At 41.0% G+C, this 19,687-nt stretch overlaps 3 protein-coding genes across 5 annotated transcripts; 2 read left to right on the top strand and 1 right to left on the bottom strand.

The window, feature by feature from the left end:
• The first annotated feature begins 15 nt into the window (after window positions 1–15).
• On the top strand, window positions 16–6,954 carry cnot9 (CCR4-NOT transcription complex subunit 9). Of its 2 annotated transcripts, XM_026143779.2 has the most exons (8): window positions 16–384; window positions 542–727; window positions 1,577–1,692; window positions 3,662–3,771; window positions 3,865–3,974; window positions 4,084–4,182; window positions 5,205–5,296; window positions 6,053–6,954. In XM_026143779.2, exons 1-8 carry the CDS (start codon window positions 367–369, stop codon window positions 6,219–6,221), a joined length of 900 nt encoding a protein of 299 aa, XP_025999564.1. In that variant the 5' UTR covers window positions 16–366; the 3' UTR covers window positions 6,222–6,954. The 2 variants fall into 2 exon arrangements, with proteins under 2 accessions (XP_025999564.1, XP_025999562.1); XM_026143777.2 differs by having other exon boundaries at window positions 24–384; window positions 3,662–3,974.
• Window positions 6,955–8,008: 1,054 nt separating this feature from the next.
• On the top strand, window positions 8,009–11,932 carry LOC113007624 (uncharacterized). Of its 2 annotated transcripts, XM_026144343.2 has the most exons (8): window positions 8,009–8,377; window positions 9,589–9,678; window positions 10,712–10,791; window positions 10,884–10,999; window positions 11,093–11,190; window positions 11,323–11,391; window positions 11,466–11,524; window positions 11,695–11,932. In XM_026144343.2, the coding sequence occupies exons 1-8, from the start codon at window positions 8,186–8,188 to the stop codon at window positions 11,813–11,815; spliced, it is 825 nt and encodes a 274-aa protein (XP_026000128.2). In that variant the 5' UTR covers window positions 8,009–8,185; the 3' UTR covers window positions 11,816–11,932. The 2 variants fall into 2 exon arrangements, with proteins under 2 accessions (XP_026000128.2, XP_080146624.1); XM_080290498.1 differs by lacking the exon at window positions 9,589–9,678 and having other exon boundaries at window positions 8,050–8,377.
• asnsd1 (asparagine synthetase domain containing 1) lies at window positions 11,808–15,955 on the bottom strand. The gene is made up of 4 exons (XM_026144341.2): window positions 15,875–15,955; window positions 13,528–14,993; window positions 13,091–13,272; window positions 11,808–12,174 (listed from the first exon to the last, which is right to left on the bottom strand). The coding sequence occupies exons 2-4, from the start codon at window positions 14,932–14,934 to the stop codon at window positions 11,928–11,930; spliced, it is 1,836 nt and encodes a 611-aa protein (XP_026000126.2). The 5' UTR covers window positions 14,935–14,993; window positions 15,875–15,955; the 3' UTR covers window positions 11,808–11,927.
• Between the last annotated feature and the right edge of the window lie 3,732 nt (window positions 15,956–19,687).

The raw sequence follows: 19,687 nt of genomic DNA, 5'->3' as shown, positions 1-19,687 counted from the left end.
GGAAGTAATGACCGAGGATTTTCATCTCGCGATATTTCAGTTATTTGTATCAAGGCTGTCCACGGGTCTGCCAAGCTAAGCCTCGCTTTAGTTTTAGTATGAATTACGTTTAGTTTTGAGCTAATTAGTGTGGTTTAAAGCGCACAAATTAGACTGCTAGTGTTCCCTTTCCCCTTATTTCGGCGAATTTGAAGTTATGTTAATGTACACGGGTACTTGTCTTCATAGGCCAGGACATTTAGCAGCCAGCTCGGGCTAGCTTTGTGCTAGTTACGCCAACTTACTTGCATTGCAACCACGTTCACCACACTTAATCAAATTTAGTTGTTTATAACGACATAAAGACGCCACAAAGAGCTTCGGAGAATGCTTGCAACGGGAGCGGTGAGTGTAATTTCACCTTACTTTGCTTTGAAGTCTCGAACCGTCTTAACATGGAGCTTCCTCATCCTTTTGTTTGATTTACATTAAACATCGACCACCCATTCTCAAACACAGACCCAAGACGACATGCTTTTTAAACTAATTTTGCCTTTTGCAGGCTGTATCTAATGTCACAGCCCTGGCTCAGGTAGACCGGGAAAAGATCTACCAGTGGATCAATGAGTTGTCCAGCCCAGAGACCAGAGAGAATGCCCTGCTGGAGCTCAGCAAGAAACGCGAATCTGTGCCAGACCTGGCACCGATGCTTTGGCATTCCTGTGGCACTATCGCTGCTCTCCTGCAGGTAAGATCTGTTGCCTCTCTACCAGTTGGAAATCAGGATTTTTTATTATTTTTTTATGCTTCAAATCTACATCGGAACCACAAACCTGAATCTTTAACCCTATGGCATAACTGGACATGCACCCTTCTAGAAATTTAATACACACAGCATCCAGAGCACGTACTGTGATTGGCCTACCCAGTGCTATAGATTTCCCACTGTTAATTTCATCTTAGTTTTTGAATTTCTCAGTGACAGAATAACATCATCTCCTCAATATAAGGATTCACAAATGTCAACAAATTACTGGAGAAAGATATAGAGGTAATAAAGTACCAGCATTTTATTTGTTCCTGTAGGCTGGCTCCACATATAAAACACCAGAAGACACACTAATTAACACATAATGCACAAACACATAAATGATGTTGACAACATGGCTACTTACATAAGCTATGCCATAGGCTTGACAAAGATTCAGCACAACCATCAGGGACTACAAGTCATGCCATGTTTGCATGGCAGCTAGGCCTTACAGACCACTCGCATGAAGTGAGCTTCTTCATTACTCTGAATTGTTTTGCTATATTATTTTTATTTATATAATATGTTGCATTGGTACTTGTTGTTAAGAGCTCTTAGTATATTTTAAAATTTTGACCTGAATTATAAGACTTCCAGGGCACTAGGTCTTGAAATGGTTGTAAGCGTTTTTTTAATCTCTACCTACCATTAGAGTTTATACCACTTGTTGAGTTAATACCTGTGAGTTAATACCACAGAGATGACGGAGTAATCCATCATCTCTATAGTTCTGTTTGCCCAGTGTCATTTGCTGTGCACCATTGATGCATTCCTTTCTCTTTGTAGGAAATAGTGAACATCTATCCATCCATTAACCCACCGACACTCACAGCACATCAGTCTAACAGAGTGTGCAACGCCTTGGCACTCCTGCAATGTGTTGCCTCACACCCAGAGACACGGTAAGGGGACAATTGGAAGCTTTAATTGTGTAATACTAAAGAAAAACCTTTACTACAGAGCAGATTGAGTTTTATCCACTTTGCCTTCATTTGTTCTGTTTCAATCAGGAATTTCAGGAAACTAAACTACAACCATGCTTCTTTTTTTGTTTTACCTCATCTTTTCTTTTCACTGATACAAACAAGGCTTTTAAGCCTTAAATGAAAGTACCTAATTTTCTGCACTATAAGGTGCACTTAAAATGCTTTAATTTTCTCAAATATCAGCAGTGCACCTTATAATCTGGTGCACCTAATGTATGAATTCTGGTTGTGCTTACTGAACCGATTTTATGTGGTACACGGCACTCAAAAATCTGTCAAAATGTTTTAGTACGACTTTAGTAAGTTACGAAGCCGCACCGCTTGATGGATTGTCAGAGCATTACAGCTACCGTAGTCAGGAGCCTCACAGACTGAGTATCTGGGTCCAAAACGCCGTCCCCTTCGGGTCCCAAATTCAAACGAACACTGAGAGTTAAAAACTTTCTAAATTCTTTCATCTTTAATAAAAATAATCAGTGTTGCTGCTTTACCAGGTGTAACAATTAAGTTTAACATCGAGACATCCATGAAAACAGAATTTATTAAATTTAACAGAGTTAGATGTTAGCAGGAAGTTAGCTCGCTAGTTTCCATCTAAACATGATATAGGATGTTCTGACTGAGAGATTTCTGAAAGAATTAAAACATACAGCTCTGCTATCACTACCATACCGAGCCCTGCAAGGGACATGGGAGAAAAAAAAATTAAGATGAAGTTTTGTGAGATCCCACAAACGGTTTGCAAGATCTCACAAACGGAGATCTTGCACTGGTATGCTTCGCAGGTCACATTTGAAGGCCGAGTCAGTGTATCCTTCGTTACCCAACCTATCCCAGAATTCATAGCGTGGCCCAGCCAATTCGTTTCTAACAATGGCGCCAGCTAGTTGGTTTTAATATTACTTTTTCTGGGTCACAAAATAAACTTTTAAGATATTTTCAGGCGTGAATGTAGCTGTGTAAACATCAAATATCTGCTCGGTTTATCAAGACATCACATATTTGCAAAAGTGCTCCGACGTTTTCAGAGACGTCTGTTACCCACCATCTCGAAGCTAACAGGAGGTCGAGGCCCACTACAACCGGGGGGGAAAAGGCACATCGTGCCTTAACCTCCCGGTCGGCTTCGAGCTGTGCACATCACTAAATACCAGCTTGTCCAACTTCAGTAAACCAACGAACATCACTGCTGTGATCGTTAGCGACACAGCTATGTTAGCATAACAAAAACACAGTGTGTGTGTATGTGTTAGTCCCCATAGGGAAATAGTTCCCATTCACCCAGTGAAGCAGTGGGCAGCCACCAATGCAGCGCCCGGGGAGCAGTGTGTATGGACGGTACCTTGCTCAGGGGTACCTCAGGGTAGCCGTTCAGTGGAGTTGAACCCCCGACTTTCCGATCATGGGGCCACCACTCTACCTACTGAGCTATCCCTGGCCACCACCAGTGAAGCTGGAGGATGAACGCTAACTTTTTTCCACTCAATAAAAGTTAACATGAGGGTTAAGAACAAATGCAATCGTGTGGCAGGATGCTGTAAACAGACCAAACTTCAGTCAGAAGAACAACTGAGATAATCCATCCACAATATGAGGTTAGTCACTAATATACTGCAACAACATGTGAAAGAGCAGCTGTGAGAGAATTAAACATTAATGGATCAATGGTACGGAAGTGGAGGAAACAAGAAGAATGAGTTGAGTAAAGTTTGACTTATCTGACTGTTTTGTTTCGCTTGATGCACCGTATAATCTGGTGTGCCTTATGTATGAAAACAGACCCGTTAATCGACAGTGCGCCTTATGGTCCGGTATATGTGTTTGATATGAGTGTGGTTACACTGATTTAAAAGTATTTTTCTTTTAATTTTTAATATCTTGCCAGGTCGGCTTTCCTCGCAGCCCACATTCCCCTTTTCCTTTATCCCTTTTTGCACACTGTGAGCAAAACGCGCCCATTCGAGTACCTGCGCCTCACCAGCCTTGGAGTCATAGGTATGCTCTCCTCTCATTGTATTATGAAAAGAGTTTTTATCATTCAAAGTGTGTGTGTACAGGTATTAAGATGTCTGTTTGTACTTAATGTAGGTGCCTTGGTCAAAACAGATGAACAAGAAGTGATTAACTTTCTTCTCACAACTGAAATCATCCCGCTTTGTCTCCGCATTATGGAATCAGGAAGTGAGCTCTCTAAGACGGTACGGAGCTATTCTGTTTTTAAAATAGTCTGAACCTTTACAGATAGCCCGCAGCATAATATTGACACCTACTAGTGAGAAATCTTTATACGCATGTTTGTTTTTTCAGGTTGCTACCTTCATACTGCAGAAGATACTGCTTGATGACACAGGGCTGGCTTACATATGCCAGACTTATGAGCGTTTCTCCCATGTGGCAATGATCCTTGTAAGTGTTTGCTGTAAAGATATGCATGGACATGATCAGATAGACTTTCTGTGACACATCATCGATTACAAGAAGATGGTTTAGTCTCACTGATTTCTGTTTGTAATTTGTTGAAAAGTCCAGACAGAATTAAAAACTTTTGTTAACCGTTCGGAATAAACAGGCACAGACTGATATTTAAAAACCAGTTGTCTGTTCAAAGCTTTTTACAAACTGACCAGAAGAAAATCTGCATCAAGTCATATCTTTACTTCGCTGTCAATTATGTCCAAGCAGAAATGGTCCACAGTTAAAAAAAATTTAACAATTAATTTTCAGTCATTATCAGCAAATGAAATACTTCAGAACGTAAACTTCATATTAAAACTAAACTTGATTTTTCAAAAGGAATCAATTCGTTGCACTGCAGTTCGAACCCTAGAGTCTCTTGTTTATGTTTCTTTTTGGTGTTTTAAAAACCCAACTGGGCACGGACATCACAAATTAGCCCAGGCTGCAGTGGCGTGCAGCATGGTTCATGTCACATGATTGAGCCTATAAAATAAATTTAAAAAAATAAACCCTTGAGAAGTTGAGAGCAGCATAGTAACAATATTTACTGCACTCCACTGATTTGATTTATGTAATCCATATACAGGGGGCTGATCAAATGTACCAAGGACAGAAGAAAATGCCCCCATGTCACATTCATTACCTTTGATGTGTAAACAGCACGCTGTAAAATCCTGTCACGTGTTCACAGCTGAACTTTAATCTTCAGTCAGAATAAAAATATTGATCCAGTTCGGTGGTTCTCAAACTGTGAGGTGTGGGCAACCTGGTGAAATCATTAGGAGGGAAAAAAGTCAAATAAATCGAGACATTAACAAGAGTTTCCTGAGGCTTTCACACTGACCTTTAACTCAAATGTAGTTTGAGTGCTTTCTTTAAATAATAATTTGTTGATTTGTGGCGTGTGGGTCGGGATCTTTGTTTGCTGGATGTAACTGTAGCTGTTGTCTCCATCATGTTTGCATCTTCAGGGTAAAATGGTGCTGCAGCTCTCCAAAGAACCATCAGCTCGGCTGCTGAAGCACGTCGTCCGCTGCTACCTTCGCCTTTCAGATAATCTCAGGTACAGCATCTTTACTCTGTTGCAGTTTATTGTGTGCTTGCAACCTTGCGCCACGGACCGGTTTATGCCCGACAATATTTTCACAGACCGGCCTTTAAGATGTCGCGGATAAATACAACAAAATAAAACTAGTACCGGTACCGAAAAAAAAGAAAATTTATTCATAACACACGTGAAAAGACCAAGGAAAACCGAGTAAACGATAAAAACGATAACAAAATAACGCTGAAAACCGATAAAAACCCTGAAAACTATACATTTCACACCTGAGCCTCAACTCTCGCGGCCCGGTACCAAATGACTCACGGACCGATACCGGTCCGAGGCCAGGGGGTTGGGGACCGCTGCTGTATAACACTGGCTTCGCTGTTTGAAGACTTCAATCAGCTTGCCACTAGGAGAAGCTATTGCAAAAATACACTGGTAGTTTTTACACCATGAGATGTTTATGTGTGTAAAAACAGTTCATGGTAACAGGTTGTATTAGATGTAATAGCTGCAGCTTTACTTGAAACACTTGGGAATAACTACATAGACAGAAAAATGCACTACATGTTGAAGCTGTTCATCGTTTAGGAATATTATATTTTTGTTTATTCTGATGATTTTTTGTTTTTGCCTTACTCTTCTTTCTAACCTGACATTAATTATTTGGAAAAATATATCTGCACTTTCATTGAGTGTTTTCATCAAGTTTGAAGTTCAATTTCATTTGAAGTGATATTAAAAGGAGGTTTTGTGTTGTTCCTTCCTCAGAGCCAGAGAGGCACTCCGTCAGTGTCTACCCGACCAGCTGAAGGACAGCACCTTCGCCCAGGTGCTGAAGGATGACACCACCACCAAACGCTGGCTGGCTCAGCTGGTCAAAAACCTGCAGGAGGGCCAAGTGACCGACGCCCGGGGCATCCCGCTGGCCCCGCAGTGAAGAATTCACAGGAGACACAAACGGACTTGAATTTGTATTCTGTCACATGTGGTGCTAAGACTGAAAAGTAAACAACATGATGGAAGAAGATATTTTTGCTCTTGGGTCATTTATTTTTCCACATCTTCTTTATAGGAACCCAGACTGTATGATTTCCAAGACTTTTGTGAATATTTGAAAATCCAATAATGATACATAGGCTGATGTTTTCCTTGAAACAGCTTGATAAAGAAATGTTTAGGTAGGAGATTTTGCGGTTGAAAAAAGGAAAACAGTAACACTCCTGCATTTCTGTTAACAGTGAAATTAACTGACGTTTACTTTTTAGAAAGTAAATAAATATGCATTAAAATGCATTCCTTTTATATGAAACAACAGACAAACTAATAATAAAATGTGTCTATTGCTGCAGTAACTACAAATACATTTTGCCATAATTATCACCACAGATTACTGGTAAATTAAAATAAGATGGTACTGGCTGTAAATATCCTGCTATCACTGGATCCTACAGTTACATCCCACATTACATACATACTCTTGTTTGTTGTGTTTCTAATGGGACTACTTCCAGATGTGCACACTGGTATGTGCAGCAGTTTAGTAATACAGTGATATTCTGTACATTTGCTGGCACATTTGTGTAAAGAAAAAAGGTTTCTGTTCTGAATAAATCTCTGAGCTAGACAGCACTTGTTGGCAATATTTCACAAATAAACAATTTTACACCAAACTCCTGCCCCTGGCAGTGCCCTTTATGTGTGATTAGACTATCTATGGAATTTGACTGTCAATCTATAGCTCAATAATACGACTGCAATATGTCTTCAATACGACTGCAAGCACTTTTTGAGTTTTTTAATTGAAATGGTTCCATTATTTGCGGCTTTGTTGTTTAACAGCTAAAATCCTACAAATCTTTATTTACAGTGAAATTCCTCGGAGAATTACTTTTAATTTAGAAAGTAGCAACTGGAAGCGATGGTCTCAGTGTTTGAGGGGACAGTACGGATCCACCATGGAGGTTAAGGCAATAAGAAGAAAGTATATCTCACTTCCTCTTTCCCCTAAAGTAAGAGGTTAACTTTAAAATCATAAATGAGGTTTATCCAACCAATGAATTCTTAAAACGGAAATTTAACTTAGATGTGAACGCCTTCACATTTTGTGACAGTGATATTGAAAGTCTGGATCACTTGTTTTTCTACTGTGAATCAGTGCACCCCTTCTGGATTGACATGTGGAGCTGGCTACAGTTCAGGAGAATTCAGTTACCACATTTGATGATGACAGTAATAAAATTTGGAATATTTGCTGAGAATGCAGATTTTGACTTGTTGATTAGGACGTTTTTGTTACTGGGAAAAAAATTTATTCACAAATGCAAATATTTTAAAGCTAAACCACGTATAAACAGATGGCTGAATGACTTTAAACTCTGGGCTAAATCGCTGAAACTTGTGAATAACAAGAAAGCTCATAAACTTATTGTATTATTTAACAAGTTTAATCTATGTTAAAAAAGAAACCTCCCTATTTAATGATCATGATTGCCCTTTTTTGTTCATATAAATTTTTTCCTTTGGTTTTAAATCCTTCAATGACTGTTCTCTCTTTTTGTTCTAACTCTTTTTGGCTTTGTGTTTATTGTTTTTTTGTTTTTGTTTTGTTTTGGTTTTTTTTCTTCCTCTTTTGTCGTTGTAACGCTCAACCGAGGATATTACATATTCGGATTAATGATGGTGCCTTGTATGTTATACTGTTGATTATAAATAAAGTTCTTTAAAAAAAAAAAACTAGCGTCCTGCCATTAGTTGGACGCTAACCTCGCGAGAATATCCAGAAGTTGATCTATGGACGTTATCAAACTTTGCTCTCTCGGTTTATACCCGCTAATGTGCCGTTGAGTTTCCCCGTAAAGCACCTGACAGCTCGCCGGGAGCCCTTCGGATTACAGAGTTCAAATGAAAGCCGTGATTCTCGCCGCCGGGTACGGAACCAGGCTCCAGAGGGATGTGTTGGCGGACACCACCGGAAGGTTCGCCCACCTGGCGCACGTAGCCAAGCCGCTGCTGCCCGTCGGTCGGTGCCCTTTGAGCTCACGCTGGATCCACGCGCTGACAGTGTCCAGCTCCGTGGACACCATCTATGTCGTGGTAAATAACCAGTAACTAGGTCCAATAACTGACTCCATTTCACAGGAATCTGATCCGACTCTGCGTAACTGTTAAAATGATAAACCAGGTTTGAATATGTGTGGACAACAGTGTTGGGGAGTAACGGAATACATGTACCGCCGTTACGTATTTAAAATACAAAATATGAGTAGGGATGGGTATTGATAAGATTTTCACCATTTAGATTCCATTTTCGATTCTGTTTAACGATTCGATTCTTTATCGATTCTCTTATCGATTCTTTTTTTTAAAAAAGGAGAACACTAAGGTCGATTAGCTTAGAACTTTGTTTTATAGCTTCTCTTTGAACAAGATAGAAATTTAGGAGTAACATGGCCTTACAAACCCAACAGTGAGATCTTAAGAGATCCAGCCTATGGCTCTTTAATGGGGTGTCACAGGGTCCCCAGGAAAAATAATTGTAAATGTAAAATAATAAAATAAATATTCTTCTGTAGCAATAACAAAGTATAACATAAATTATTCTGTAGCAATTACACAAGAATATCCAGTAATGTCCCTGCCTACAATTAAACACACTCACTTACCGTAAATCGGGGGCATCTGCTGTGGCAAATGGGTGCAAGTCTTTTACCTCAAACTTAGTCACTGCTCGGTGACATTCGTCTATCCTGGCCTGAAAGGAGACGCTACCGGTAGACTGCAGCGAGAACTGCCAGCATCTGAGCCAGACTCTCTCTGTCTCTCTCATCATGGTCACCTAAATGCACTGTGCATTTAGGTGGGGCATGTATTCTGTAATCTGTAGTGGAATACATTTTAAAAGTAACCTTCCCAACACTGGTGGACAAACACATCAAAGATAGTTCCCTGATTCACTTTACATGTTAGTTAAATAGATAGAGATAAAGTGTTAGGCACAGCCCAGACAGCAAGGAGACATTGAACTGATGTTGATTTTTCATCTGATCCATCAGAATCGTCAGGATTGAAATGTCAATGAAATATCAATGTTGAAACAACATTAAAATACTGATGAAACCTGACATTGACATTGAAATAACATTGATTCATTGTTGTTCTGTTATTGTTGATTGTTGATCTATTTATAGTTGACTAAGTGACAACAATCACGTAGTGAGTACCTTCTCTTCTGATGTAATGATTATGATAATGATCAGTAACGTGCAGGTCTGTGACCCACTCTTATCCTCTGCTGATCTCCACAGACCAACACTCTGTACCTCAGGGCGTTTGAAGAATGGGCAACAAATTTCACAAATGTCCAGATCCTCAGCGACCAGACGACAAGCAATGATGTAATCCTTTACACTCCGCTTCCATACCGTCCTCTGACCTGTAATCTAAAGATTTTTTTACACATGCCCCGCAGCGCTGAGCAGTGTTGGTCAAGTTACTTGAAAAAAGTAATCCTGCTACTTTACTGATTACTTATTTTCAAAAGTAATTAGTTACTTTTTAAAACATGATTTATCCCCTAAATACGTAATAAAGCGATAGATCTTTCAGCCCAATTCTACTTTTTCTGCATAATCCATCATATAAAATGTAATCAAATGAAAAAGTCTCTTTTTAAAACTTGTTTTATTAGTTTTAATCTTTTAACTTTATGCATCAAGCAAGCATTAAATGCTATGCAACATTCTCTGACTGGAAGAAATTTGTTTAACATTTAAACCTATTTTCTGCATATTCCAGCATATAAAATTAAATAGTTTTTTGTTTACACTCACTCTTTCAAATAGATGCACGTAAAACGCAGCAGAAAATAAATAAAATCAAAGACTCAGCGGCCCTGTTGCTCTATTTTCACCTGTATAGCAGGAGTGGGGCAGGCGGAGGTTTGCCCTGGTGCAGGTGTGCCGCAGCGGTCAGTGGAAGAATTTGGCAGTTTCTCTGTAAATTTCACATTCCAGCGGCAGCGTATTTGGTGCTTGCTCGGACGTTTAGGGGTTTTCTTCCCATGCAGTGAGCAGCGAACGATAATGTTTTTGACACTTTTTACGGAATCAAACTCAAAGTAAGGTCCGTTCTTCCACGCTTTAAACGCTGCACGGTCATACTCTCTCCTGCACACAGCTGTTGCCACTCGCTTACGTCATTGTCATGAGACACTCTCGCAAAAAAACTCACGGTTTTAGTAACGCAGTAATGCAGCGTGCTTACGGGAAAGTAAGTAAGTAACAGTAATCTAATGAAGGTAAACTTTTGCATAGTTTCATTAAATATGCTGAAGCTCTTGTACATTAAGTAAGCTGTTGATTCCGATGTCAGGCAGGGATTTTCTTCTCAGATCTGGTTGATTACCTGGACTGATTTGTCCTTCACCAGGAACGACTGGGCGCCGTGGCCTGCCTGCAGCTCGCTGTGAAGCACTTTAACATAGAAGATCATGTCATAGTTATCGGAGGGTAAGTTTGTGCTCCTTAGCTCATGGTAAACTGTAGTTTTGAGTGTGTAAACAGCTCTGAGATGTAGCTCTCTCCCTGTCCATCCTGAACAGTGACACCCTCTTCAAAGAAGATTTCAGCCTCAGGAAAGTTAAAGAGAGGTTCTCTGATGTCCAGTCGAAGTGTGAAGACAGCTGCCTTGTGCTGTCGTATCAGTGCAGAGACGAGGGTGAGGTTAATAAAGCTGTTCACGTGTCCAACATCAGCCGTGGCTTTGCGTCTTCTTCCCAGTTAGTTCTGTATTTTATGTTTGTGTGTTCAGAAACCCAGAAATATGGAATCCTGGAGGCAGACACTGATCTTCGTGTCCTCTGTATGAAGGAGAAGCCTCTTCCCTCAGAGACAAAGTCCAGGAGAGCAGTAAGTTCAACACAAATGGTCAGAATGTGGTAAAATATACACTCAGGGATCTTAGGGTTAAAGACTGTAAATGAAAGATGGAACTTTACTACCCAGACTCAGAACACAGAGCTGACTATTTTTGGTTTTCAGTGCCCTTGTTTCTACGTGTTTTCAAAAAGAAGTCTTCATCTGTTGGACACTTTCCTTGAGGAAAAGAAGGTAAACGAAATAAGCCGACACTCCACAATTAAGTTATGTTTTTATTATTAACGAGAAGCTTAATATTTCCACAGGATGCTCCAATCACAGAGAAAGACGCTCCCGGAAACTTTGTGTCTTGGCTCATCCCGAGGTAATTTCAGCTGGGAGAAATCTGAGTTTTACTCCAAATAAATAATTTCCGCTTTTTGTGTGTTTCAGAAGGAATCAGGGTTTCATTTTGAATCTGTTCTTGTATTTTTCATATACTTAAATGACACTCAAGCTTAGATGATGGCAGACTGTTGTATTCTTTTTTTTCAGGAAACCTGTTTACATTCAGGAAATTTCTGGGCGTTTTGATGTTGGAAACTTGCCATCATATGTTGAATGTGATCTGTACTTCAAAGAAAAACTTCAGGACGTTGAGTCGTACATGGTGTAAAAGGACGTTTATTTTTTTTTTAAACTGATCCAAGAAGAAAATTATCGTGTGTGACTGTAAATACACCTTTAAGTTTATGATCAATCTTTTCTATAAATGTTATTTTATTAATCTAAACAATGTGGAGTCTTGTGCATTTGTCCGAGGCCTTCTCGCGGCTGTTCTCCATCTTTGCGATGCGGGAGCCAAACTGCATGGCTCTCTTGGGCAGGACGGCCGATTGACCGAGGCCCAGTCGCCTTGCCGTCATCCTCAGGAGGAGTTTCTCGCCGACTCCTCGAGGAAGCGACAGATCGGCTTTCTGCCACACGGGAAGCGAATTCAAGTAGCTCACCACGTCTTCGTCCAAGTACGGAAACCTGCAGAGTCCACAGAGGAGAGCGCCTTTAATCTGCGGTGCTCAAAATAAATTCTACACTGAGCTGCAGTTTCAACCAGTACACCAGTCATGATTTCATACGTGACATGAATTTTTTAAGAATAACAAGAGATAAAACACCCACTGTGATTTTTTTTTAAGCCACCTTACACAGTGCTGTGGAGGCGAGCTGTATTAACTGTTCATGCCTCTCAGTTCAATTATGTGATTAAATGAAAAAATGAATCATAATTTGGCAAAAATGTTTATTTACACTAAAAAATCCAATTTGTTGTGCTCTTTGCACTTATTGACAAATAAAACTTATACCAGCTGATCTGCAAATAAGAGGACATTTATTCCACTTCGGGTATTTAAAGAGCTCAAACTTAGAGGAAAAAAAAGCTGAGACTTTATCATAATAAATCTTTTTTTTTTTTTTTTAAATATAATTTGCGTATCGGCCAGAATTTCAAAACCCATTCCAGTTTACAACCTTATATTAAAGCTATGAAAGTGTGCTATTTAGCTTCATTATCAGTGTACAGACACCTCAGTTTAAAATCTCTGCCTGTAGAAAATTCACAGAAACGGACGGCACATCCTTCAAACAGAAACGGCATGCTGCTTAAATTTTAACCAGACATGAACAAAAATATTATTTTAAGTTGTTTTCATTTCAGTTTTTCCCTGAGTGGTTCCGCTTACTGACAGCAGGTGGCAGTAAAATGTTTTTAAAAACATGATAAAAATTAGTAAAAGCTGTGCTTTTTTTTCTTTTTTTAAACATCAGGAAGGAAAACCACCTATCTGTTAGACATCAAGGATACACATGGGATGTTATAAAGACCCCAGATTCATTAAAATAAACATCTTACCCACCACACAGACAAAACAAGCTTCACTTGCAGACCTACCGAGCTTCCTTTCCATGGTCCCCGATCACTCTGTCGTCTCTGCCCAAATTCCTGGAGGAGATCCGGCCCAGCTCCATGGCCAGCTCCTGGATCAAGCCTTCGTGTCCAGAGGTCTTAAACCGGACTCGGTGCCTGGAGTAACCAGCCAGCTGCTCATCTGCTCCGATTCCGGTCAAAATGACCTGCACAAATCAGAAACGTCTCTGATAACAAGTTTTTAAAGTTAAATGTGGAATAATTCTGCTTTCCACCAGCTCTGTATTTTTCTAGCTCACAATAATCCTAATCTATCTTAAACTGGCCTTTAACACCATTTATGACCCAAACTCTTTTATTCCTGAGAATCCTCCTCAAACAACAGTTTCATCAAATTAAAAAAAAGTTATACTGAGCTCTCACACCCTCCTTCCTACAAAAGAAACGCCGCTCTTTGTCACCTTTGCCGACGACGTGAATGGCCTCTGGTGGTTTCCCTCCGCGATGAATCCCACTCCTCTTGCAGCGAACCAAACAGCACAGCCGATGCTGTCGTCCAGCACCGTGTCCAGCGGATGCACCAGGTGACAGACGTGCACCAGGCGCTTTTCCTGCAGCTCCTCCTGCGTTACGTTAATCTCCACAAAGTTCCACTTCCTCTCAGGGTTAAGTTCTTGTAGTTCCCTGAGCCCAGCTCTTCCAGTGATTCTGTCAGGAACGTCAAAGGGGCTCAACACTTGGGAATTTCCCCGATCAGCTTTTAAATCTATGGGCTTATTTTTGGGCTTTCTCGAGGACTCGTTCTGCTTTTTGGGCTCCTGTAGTTTAAAGGCCACATTCAACAGGTCTACAGGCTCATGTGCAGGTACGTGACGGTCAGCTAAAGCAGCCAGGATCATTGAATCAATGCCTCCTGAGAAAAGTATGGCAACACGAGCACAGTCAATAGCAGGAGGAGAGAGGTTTAGAGCCCTGAAAGGTAGAGACTGAACGCGTCTCCTCACTGCCTCGCTGAGAACGTCGATGAGATGATTCACCTCATCAGTTTTCTCCTCACTGCCCAGCAGCTTCTCCAGATCCTCCACAGACAGACATGAGTTTGAGTGAATTTCTGTATCATTTAATGTTTCTGGAAGAGACACATTCATAGGTGGAACAGGTGAAGAGAGTTCAAGACCTGACTGGTTCATCACAGCACTGCAACCTCTCGGGATGGACTCCAACACCTGAGGTATGGTGTCATTACTGACATCACTTTCTGCATGAGCCCAAGGATAAACCTCAAATGCCACACAGCCAGCTTCTGCTGCCGCCTTGAGGTTAACCCTGAACACACCAGCTGCCGGGACTTCCTGCCACACGCACTGTTTGGGACCAGAAGTGTGAGCAGCCACAGAAGTTAGAGTCAGTTCGCCGGCCTCTGCGTCAAATGTCCATAATAAGCTCCGCCTACCAAAGAAATCTCGGCCAAACCACAGGTAGTCTCCTGCCTTCTGGTAGTAAACAAACCCCCATGGTCCACGAATAGCAGACAGGACAGTGAGAATCTCTGAAGGGGCATTGCAGGATGATAGCCGCTGAGCTAAAACCGTGGTGTCATTCTCCTCTGGCGTCACCGGCAGGCCACTGAAAATCTCTCCATTCCACAGCAGGATGTTTCCGGCGGCGTCTTGAAGCGGCTGAGCAGTGAGGAGACCTCTCATGTGAAGAACGTGAGCAGAGAATAAACAGCAATAGCTGAGATCTGAGCCTGTGATGGCGAGGTCCTGGCTCAAATTGGGCCCTCTCCTTTTTAAATGTTCATAAACTCTTTGATTCCACTGAGAGTGAGCGGACGCCAGACTCAGCGCACAGAAGATCCCACACATCGCGGCGTTGCTGTGGCCTCAGATATCCTGAAGTTCCTTTTTCATATAATCAAGCTCCTCTGGAAACAGAACAATGCACTAGTTACATGATGCCATAACATTGTGCCTTCACTGTAGGCCTATTATGGCATAAAACACGCTGCTGACTGTTTAATTATTTAACAAAACAAAAAAAAAAAAGGGGGGGGACCCTGTTCCCAACTTTACTGGCATCAAATTCAAAATGAGCAAATACAGGAAAAGCCAGCAAAGACAGAACACACAAAAACAGCCAAGCACTGAGACAACCAAGAATAACAAGACTTTCCAACATTTCCAGTGTTTGTTTTTACCTCACTGCAAATATTTCTCAAACCTACGTCTGAAAAAAGTCCTTTATTGAGCAGTTTCTCATGCATAAACTTAAAATAAACAATGCAGCTCAGAAACAATCCCACAGTGATGCCGGTGACTTTTCAATCTTTAGCTTGTCTTGATAACGACACCTGAAGTTTGATTGACATATTCTTGAAAATCTAATGGAGTTTTGTTCAGAAGAACTCTGGACTGGACGAGATGTTCTGGGCATGTACTAAAAGATAGATACAGGACAGACTGGAGATATCACATCTCTCAGCTGGGCTGGAAACACATTGGTCTTCCTCCAAATTAGCAGGTGGAGGTGTTTAGGGAAGGGAGGTCTGGCCTCCTCTGCTTAGATTACTGCCCCCAGTCTCCCACTATCCTGGATAGCAGCAGAAAACGATTGGATGGATGGATGTTAAAAAATAAACAAAGCAGGATAAATCTGTTTTTTGCTTCTACCCTGTTTGACACATAATGTATCACATTTTTCAAAAATAATAAACTCTCAGTCAATTTTTTTTTTTTTTTTAGAATTTTTGTTCATCTTTACTTCCAAGTTTTCACCTCTCAACCAGAGACATTTCCATCATCTTACTTTTGCACGAAGTGAGTGTCTGACTTCTCTCTCCCACGAAGAAGATGTTACTGTTCCTCTGCTGGATGTAGACTTTCTGCGCGGGAAACAATCTGCATTAATCCACATTTATACTTTCAAAACACATGACTGCACCAGCCTAACAACATAGTAACCCATGTAATTTGCGTGTTTCCCATCATAACTGCACAAATAATGATGTGATCTAATAAATTTTGAGACTTTCCACTTCCTCCACTTACCCTGTTTTTCTTCAGATTGCAGAGCTCGTCCACAAGAACCTTCTGCTCTTTAATCTGTAACACGGAAAGTTTCACCGATAAAAACTACACTATCTGAATCTGTTAAGACACATAAAGCTAACAGAAGCGGCAGAATAATTATATATAACGAAAATAACCAAAAGTCTATGTATTTGGGAGACATCCGGTGGTCTGTAACAGCCACATTAGCCGTATTAGCATGTTTGGGCTAACGCTACCTTCTTGTTCAGTTCTTCTTTTACTGCGGCCTGTCCTTCAAACTGCTCGTCACTGCTGCAGCTTTTTGAAGACATGATGGTGCGAAGAAACGTAGAAAAAACTGTCCAGAGTTTTTATTAATAAAACCAAACCTGGTTCATACAGAGTAAGCTCATGCGTCTAACCAGAATGAAGCTTTTCCGGGTGCTGAATGTTCACACAGTTTGAACTCTACTGCCTCCTGCTGGTGGGCGGTGATATAGCCATTCAACTGAATTATTCATCTGTATCAAAAAATACAGATATTAATTTGTGCATGGTCGAATTTTTTTTTTTACTTTTTCTATTTGTTTTCTTTTTTTTTTTTTACAAGAGCAAACCACTTAAGTTTAAGACTTTCTTCAACCTCCAAAGGTAGCCAGCCTGAAACCCCTGGCATTTGTTTTGGCACTTACCTTGAAGCATTATCTAATTAACATTATTTTAATGTGCACCAAAACCAGTCAGTTTCAAAATAAGTCAAAGTCCATTCACTTAAACATGGCTGTCTATCTATGTTCATCTCACTAGGCTTTTATCAAAGTCAGCCTTGTTTGGAGCCTACTGAGGTGGTTCAGGTGATGTATGTCCAGGATGCCTCCTGGATTCCTCCTAGGTGAGGTGTTTTAGGCATTTTTTTTTACTGGTAGGAGACCCTTCAATAGACCCGGGTCATGAAGGAGCGATTATGTCTCTCAGCCGGCTTGGACCGTCCTAAAAGAGCTGGAGAATGTGCCCGGGGAAAGTGAGGTCTAGGTATGACTGTCACTTTTCTCTCAATTAGGACCACAGATGTCAACCTGCCCCACACAGCAGACACACTTGGGTCTAATCTGGACGTCTTCAGTTAGCAAATATGCAGATCACACATCACAAACTCTGGGTTACTGCAGATGTCGGGTGGGCTAGATGCCACAGCACACCTGACATTCGGTCTATAAAGGTGAATTTGTGGCTCTGCTGAGCTAGCTAGACTCATCCTAATGACATTTAGGCCATTTAGGCCAAATCCGTCAAGCACCTTTTAAACTTGACAAACACACCTGCCTGAAGCCTCACGTTGCTTCGCTGTCCACTCAGCTGCAATGCCTTATTGATCGGAAACAGCTGTCAGATGTTTGCAGTCTCATTCCCTGAAAGCGAGGGCTGTCATTTCAGGAACAGCGGCCACAGGTTGCCACAGCCGGCCAGACTGTGACCCTTGATGTTTATTTTTCTGTGGTGGAGTTGTCAGGCACATATAAAACTCATTGGCCTTATATCCACAAAAACTAAACCGACCACAGCCCTGTTGTGCTCCCAAAACGGTGATTACGACCATTGTTTCTTTGGTCACTCAGATGGTTGGTCATCTTTCTGTATCAGGTGTTGTGACCTTGATACCTCAAGAGCCATGCCTCGGGTATTTGGATTTTATCAGATTTTGTTGAAATACGACTGAGCTGTTCTTTAACACCTTCATTGCAACAGAGCACAAAAAAAGAGGAGAAGCATAAAGAATAGATGAATAAGAGATTTCCCATCTTGCACCTGGATCCCTTCTTTAGCTGCGGCTGGTAAATGTGAGACAACTTTGAGCCACAAGAGGCAGGTCATCCAAATATTTTTATCCAGGAGTACAAATTTAGCTGATGTAAACACAGCTTGTTGTTGCACATCCCGGGATCCCTTCAGGGACAGACGTACCTGCAGGTCACATGACCACAAAATGACAGAGCAGCCGCCTGACCGCTGATGACAGCTACCTGACACAGCGGCCCACTAATAGTGGAGCTGGTAATCTGTTTGTAGCGGCTCAGTGTGTGCAGGCTTTGAGACGGTTGGGCGCTCTGTAAAAGATCACAAAGGAACTGAAGCTCCTATTGTCATCACCCGGCTCAAAATACGTGCTTATGTTACCTGTCGCTGTCAGTTTTGCTCCCTCATGCAATGAGACAGCACAGTATGCATATGCACTGCATTTGTTTTCATGTGCATTCACAGAGCTTTGTCCTAAAATAACTCAACCTCCAACCTGCTTGGATCACACATTAAGAGTTAAATTTAGGGCTGGATTAATCTACTGGAAGGAACCTGGGCTAAAAGAAGCTGCACTGATTCTCTTTGTGTCTGTAAATTAGTGGATTTGTTAGTAATTACCAGTTATCATGGTAAAACTCAACATCAAAACCACCAAGTATTCTTAAACACAGGACCTCCCGGGGGGTGGCGTCTTCAGGGGGATCCCCTTTGGGTCTTCTGGAATGCAGGGTGGTGCTCTAGGGCCAAAAACTGTAGTTCCTTTAGTGGCCACTTGAGACTTCCTCCATAAATTAGTCAAGTCCCATAGACTCCCAACTCTACAGCAGAAATAAACAAGTTTACAACCTGCTACAAAAAACAGTTTTGGTCTATCTGATTAGTTTCACCCTCCATAATAAGCTTTTAGTAGGTTAATATTTTTCAAAGTCATCCAGCTAGATTTCGATAAGGCTCAAAGTTAGAGCTGTGTCCAGTTTGATTGAGGAATGTGCTGAGACAAGGAGCCGTAGCCAACTGCTTTATCTTCTCTGAGTTACTGAAATATACCTCTCCATCATGGCCTGTTTGCAGTTTATTAATTGCATCAATATCAAAGCCCTCTCACTCTTTGACTTGTCTTTGCAAGGGTTCGTTTCACCCCCTTGTCTATATTCAGTCTTTATTTTTATACAATTAAAGTTCATTGAGCTGCAGCAGCTTTGTGCAATACTGTACTAGTGTTATCTGATACCTTAGGTCTCCATAGACTTCCAACTCAAGAAAACAAACATGGAGAAGGAAAAAATACAAACATGAATGCTGAGTCCAAAACTAAAGTGTGGCGTCAGAGTGGCTGCTGGTGACACTGGTGGTAGGTACGACGTTTTTGTTATGTTCCTCGAGCTGTTTTAAGGTGCAGGCGGACACATTGTCCTGTGGGAGGAGACCACAGACATGCAGCGGTGCTATTTCCATACAAGTGCAGAGTTAGTCTGAAACAAATTTTAGGTGGACAGTGCTTGTCTAAGTAATATCCAAATGAAAGTCAGGTGTCTTGTCAGGATCATGACAAGAAGATCAATGTCAATAGTTTTAATGAAGCATACAAAAAATGTATAAAACCTTTAACCTCTTATCAGATGCTAAGTAAGCACATTTTCAGGAACTGGAAATTGTGATGTTTATTATTTTAGTACTACCGTTCATCTATTATTAACTTTTCCATTGGGTGTTCCAAAAAGGTGGAAAGTCCAGTGAGAGCATTGTATTTATATAATCCTAAGCAGGACACCGATAACCTGGTAAATTAATA

The sequence above is a fragment of the Astatotilapia calliptera genome, chromosome 16 (assembly GCF_964374335.1).
Source record: "Astatotilapia calliptera chromosome 16, fAstCal68.1, whole genome shotgun sequence".
NCBI classification, from domain to species: Eukaryota; Metazoa; Chordata; class Actinopteri; order Cichliformes; family Cichlidae; genus Astatotilapia; species Astatotilapia calliptera.
This window is presented reverse-complemented; position numbering and strand designations above follow the sequence as displayed.

Bases quoted from the DNA above. Each gene is read 5' to 3' on its own strand.
- cnot9 (XM_026143777.2), top strand. The intron at 3,975-4,083 runs GTACGGAGCTAT...TTGTTTTTTCAG, and splicing joins GAAGTGAGCTCTCTAAGACG to GTTGCTACCTTCATACTGCA. The intron at 5,297-6,052 runs GTACAGCATCTT...TTCCTTCCTCAG, and splicing joins CGCCTTTCAGATAATCTCAG to AGCCAGAGAGGCACTCCGTC.
- LOC113007624 (XM_026144343.2), top strand. From the start codon at position 8,186: ATGAAAGCCGTGATTCTCGCCGCCGGGTACGGAACCAGGCTCCAGAGG. The intron at 8,378-9,588 runs GTAAATAACCAG...TGATCTCCACAG, and splicing joins TGGACACCATCTATGTCGTG to ACCAACACTCTGTACCTCAG. The intron at 9,679-10,711 runs GTAATCCTTTAC...GTCCTTCACCAG, and splicing joins ACCAGACGACAAGCAATGAT to GAACGACTGGGCGCCGTGGC.
- asnsd1 (XM_026144341.2), bottom strand. From the start codon at position 14,934: ATGTGTGGGATCTTCTGTGCGCTGAGTCTGGCGTCCGCTCACTCTCAG. The intron at 13,273-13,527 runs GTGACAAAGAGC...TGATTTGTGCAG, and splicing joins CATTCACGTCGTCGGCAAAG to GTCATTTTGACCGGAATCGG. The intron at 12,175-13,090 runs GTAGGTCTGCAA...TGGACTCTGCAG, and splicing joins GACCATGGAAAGGAAGCTCG to GTTTCCGTACTTGGACGAAG.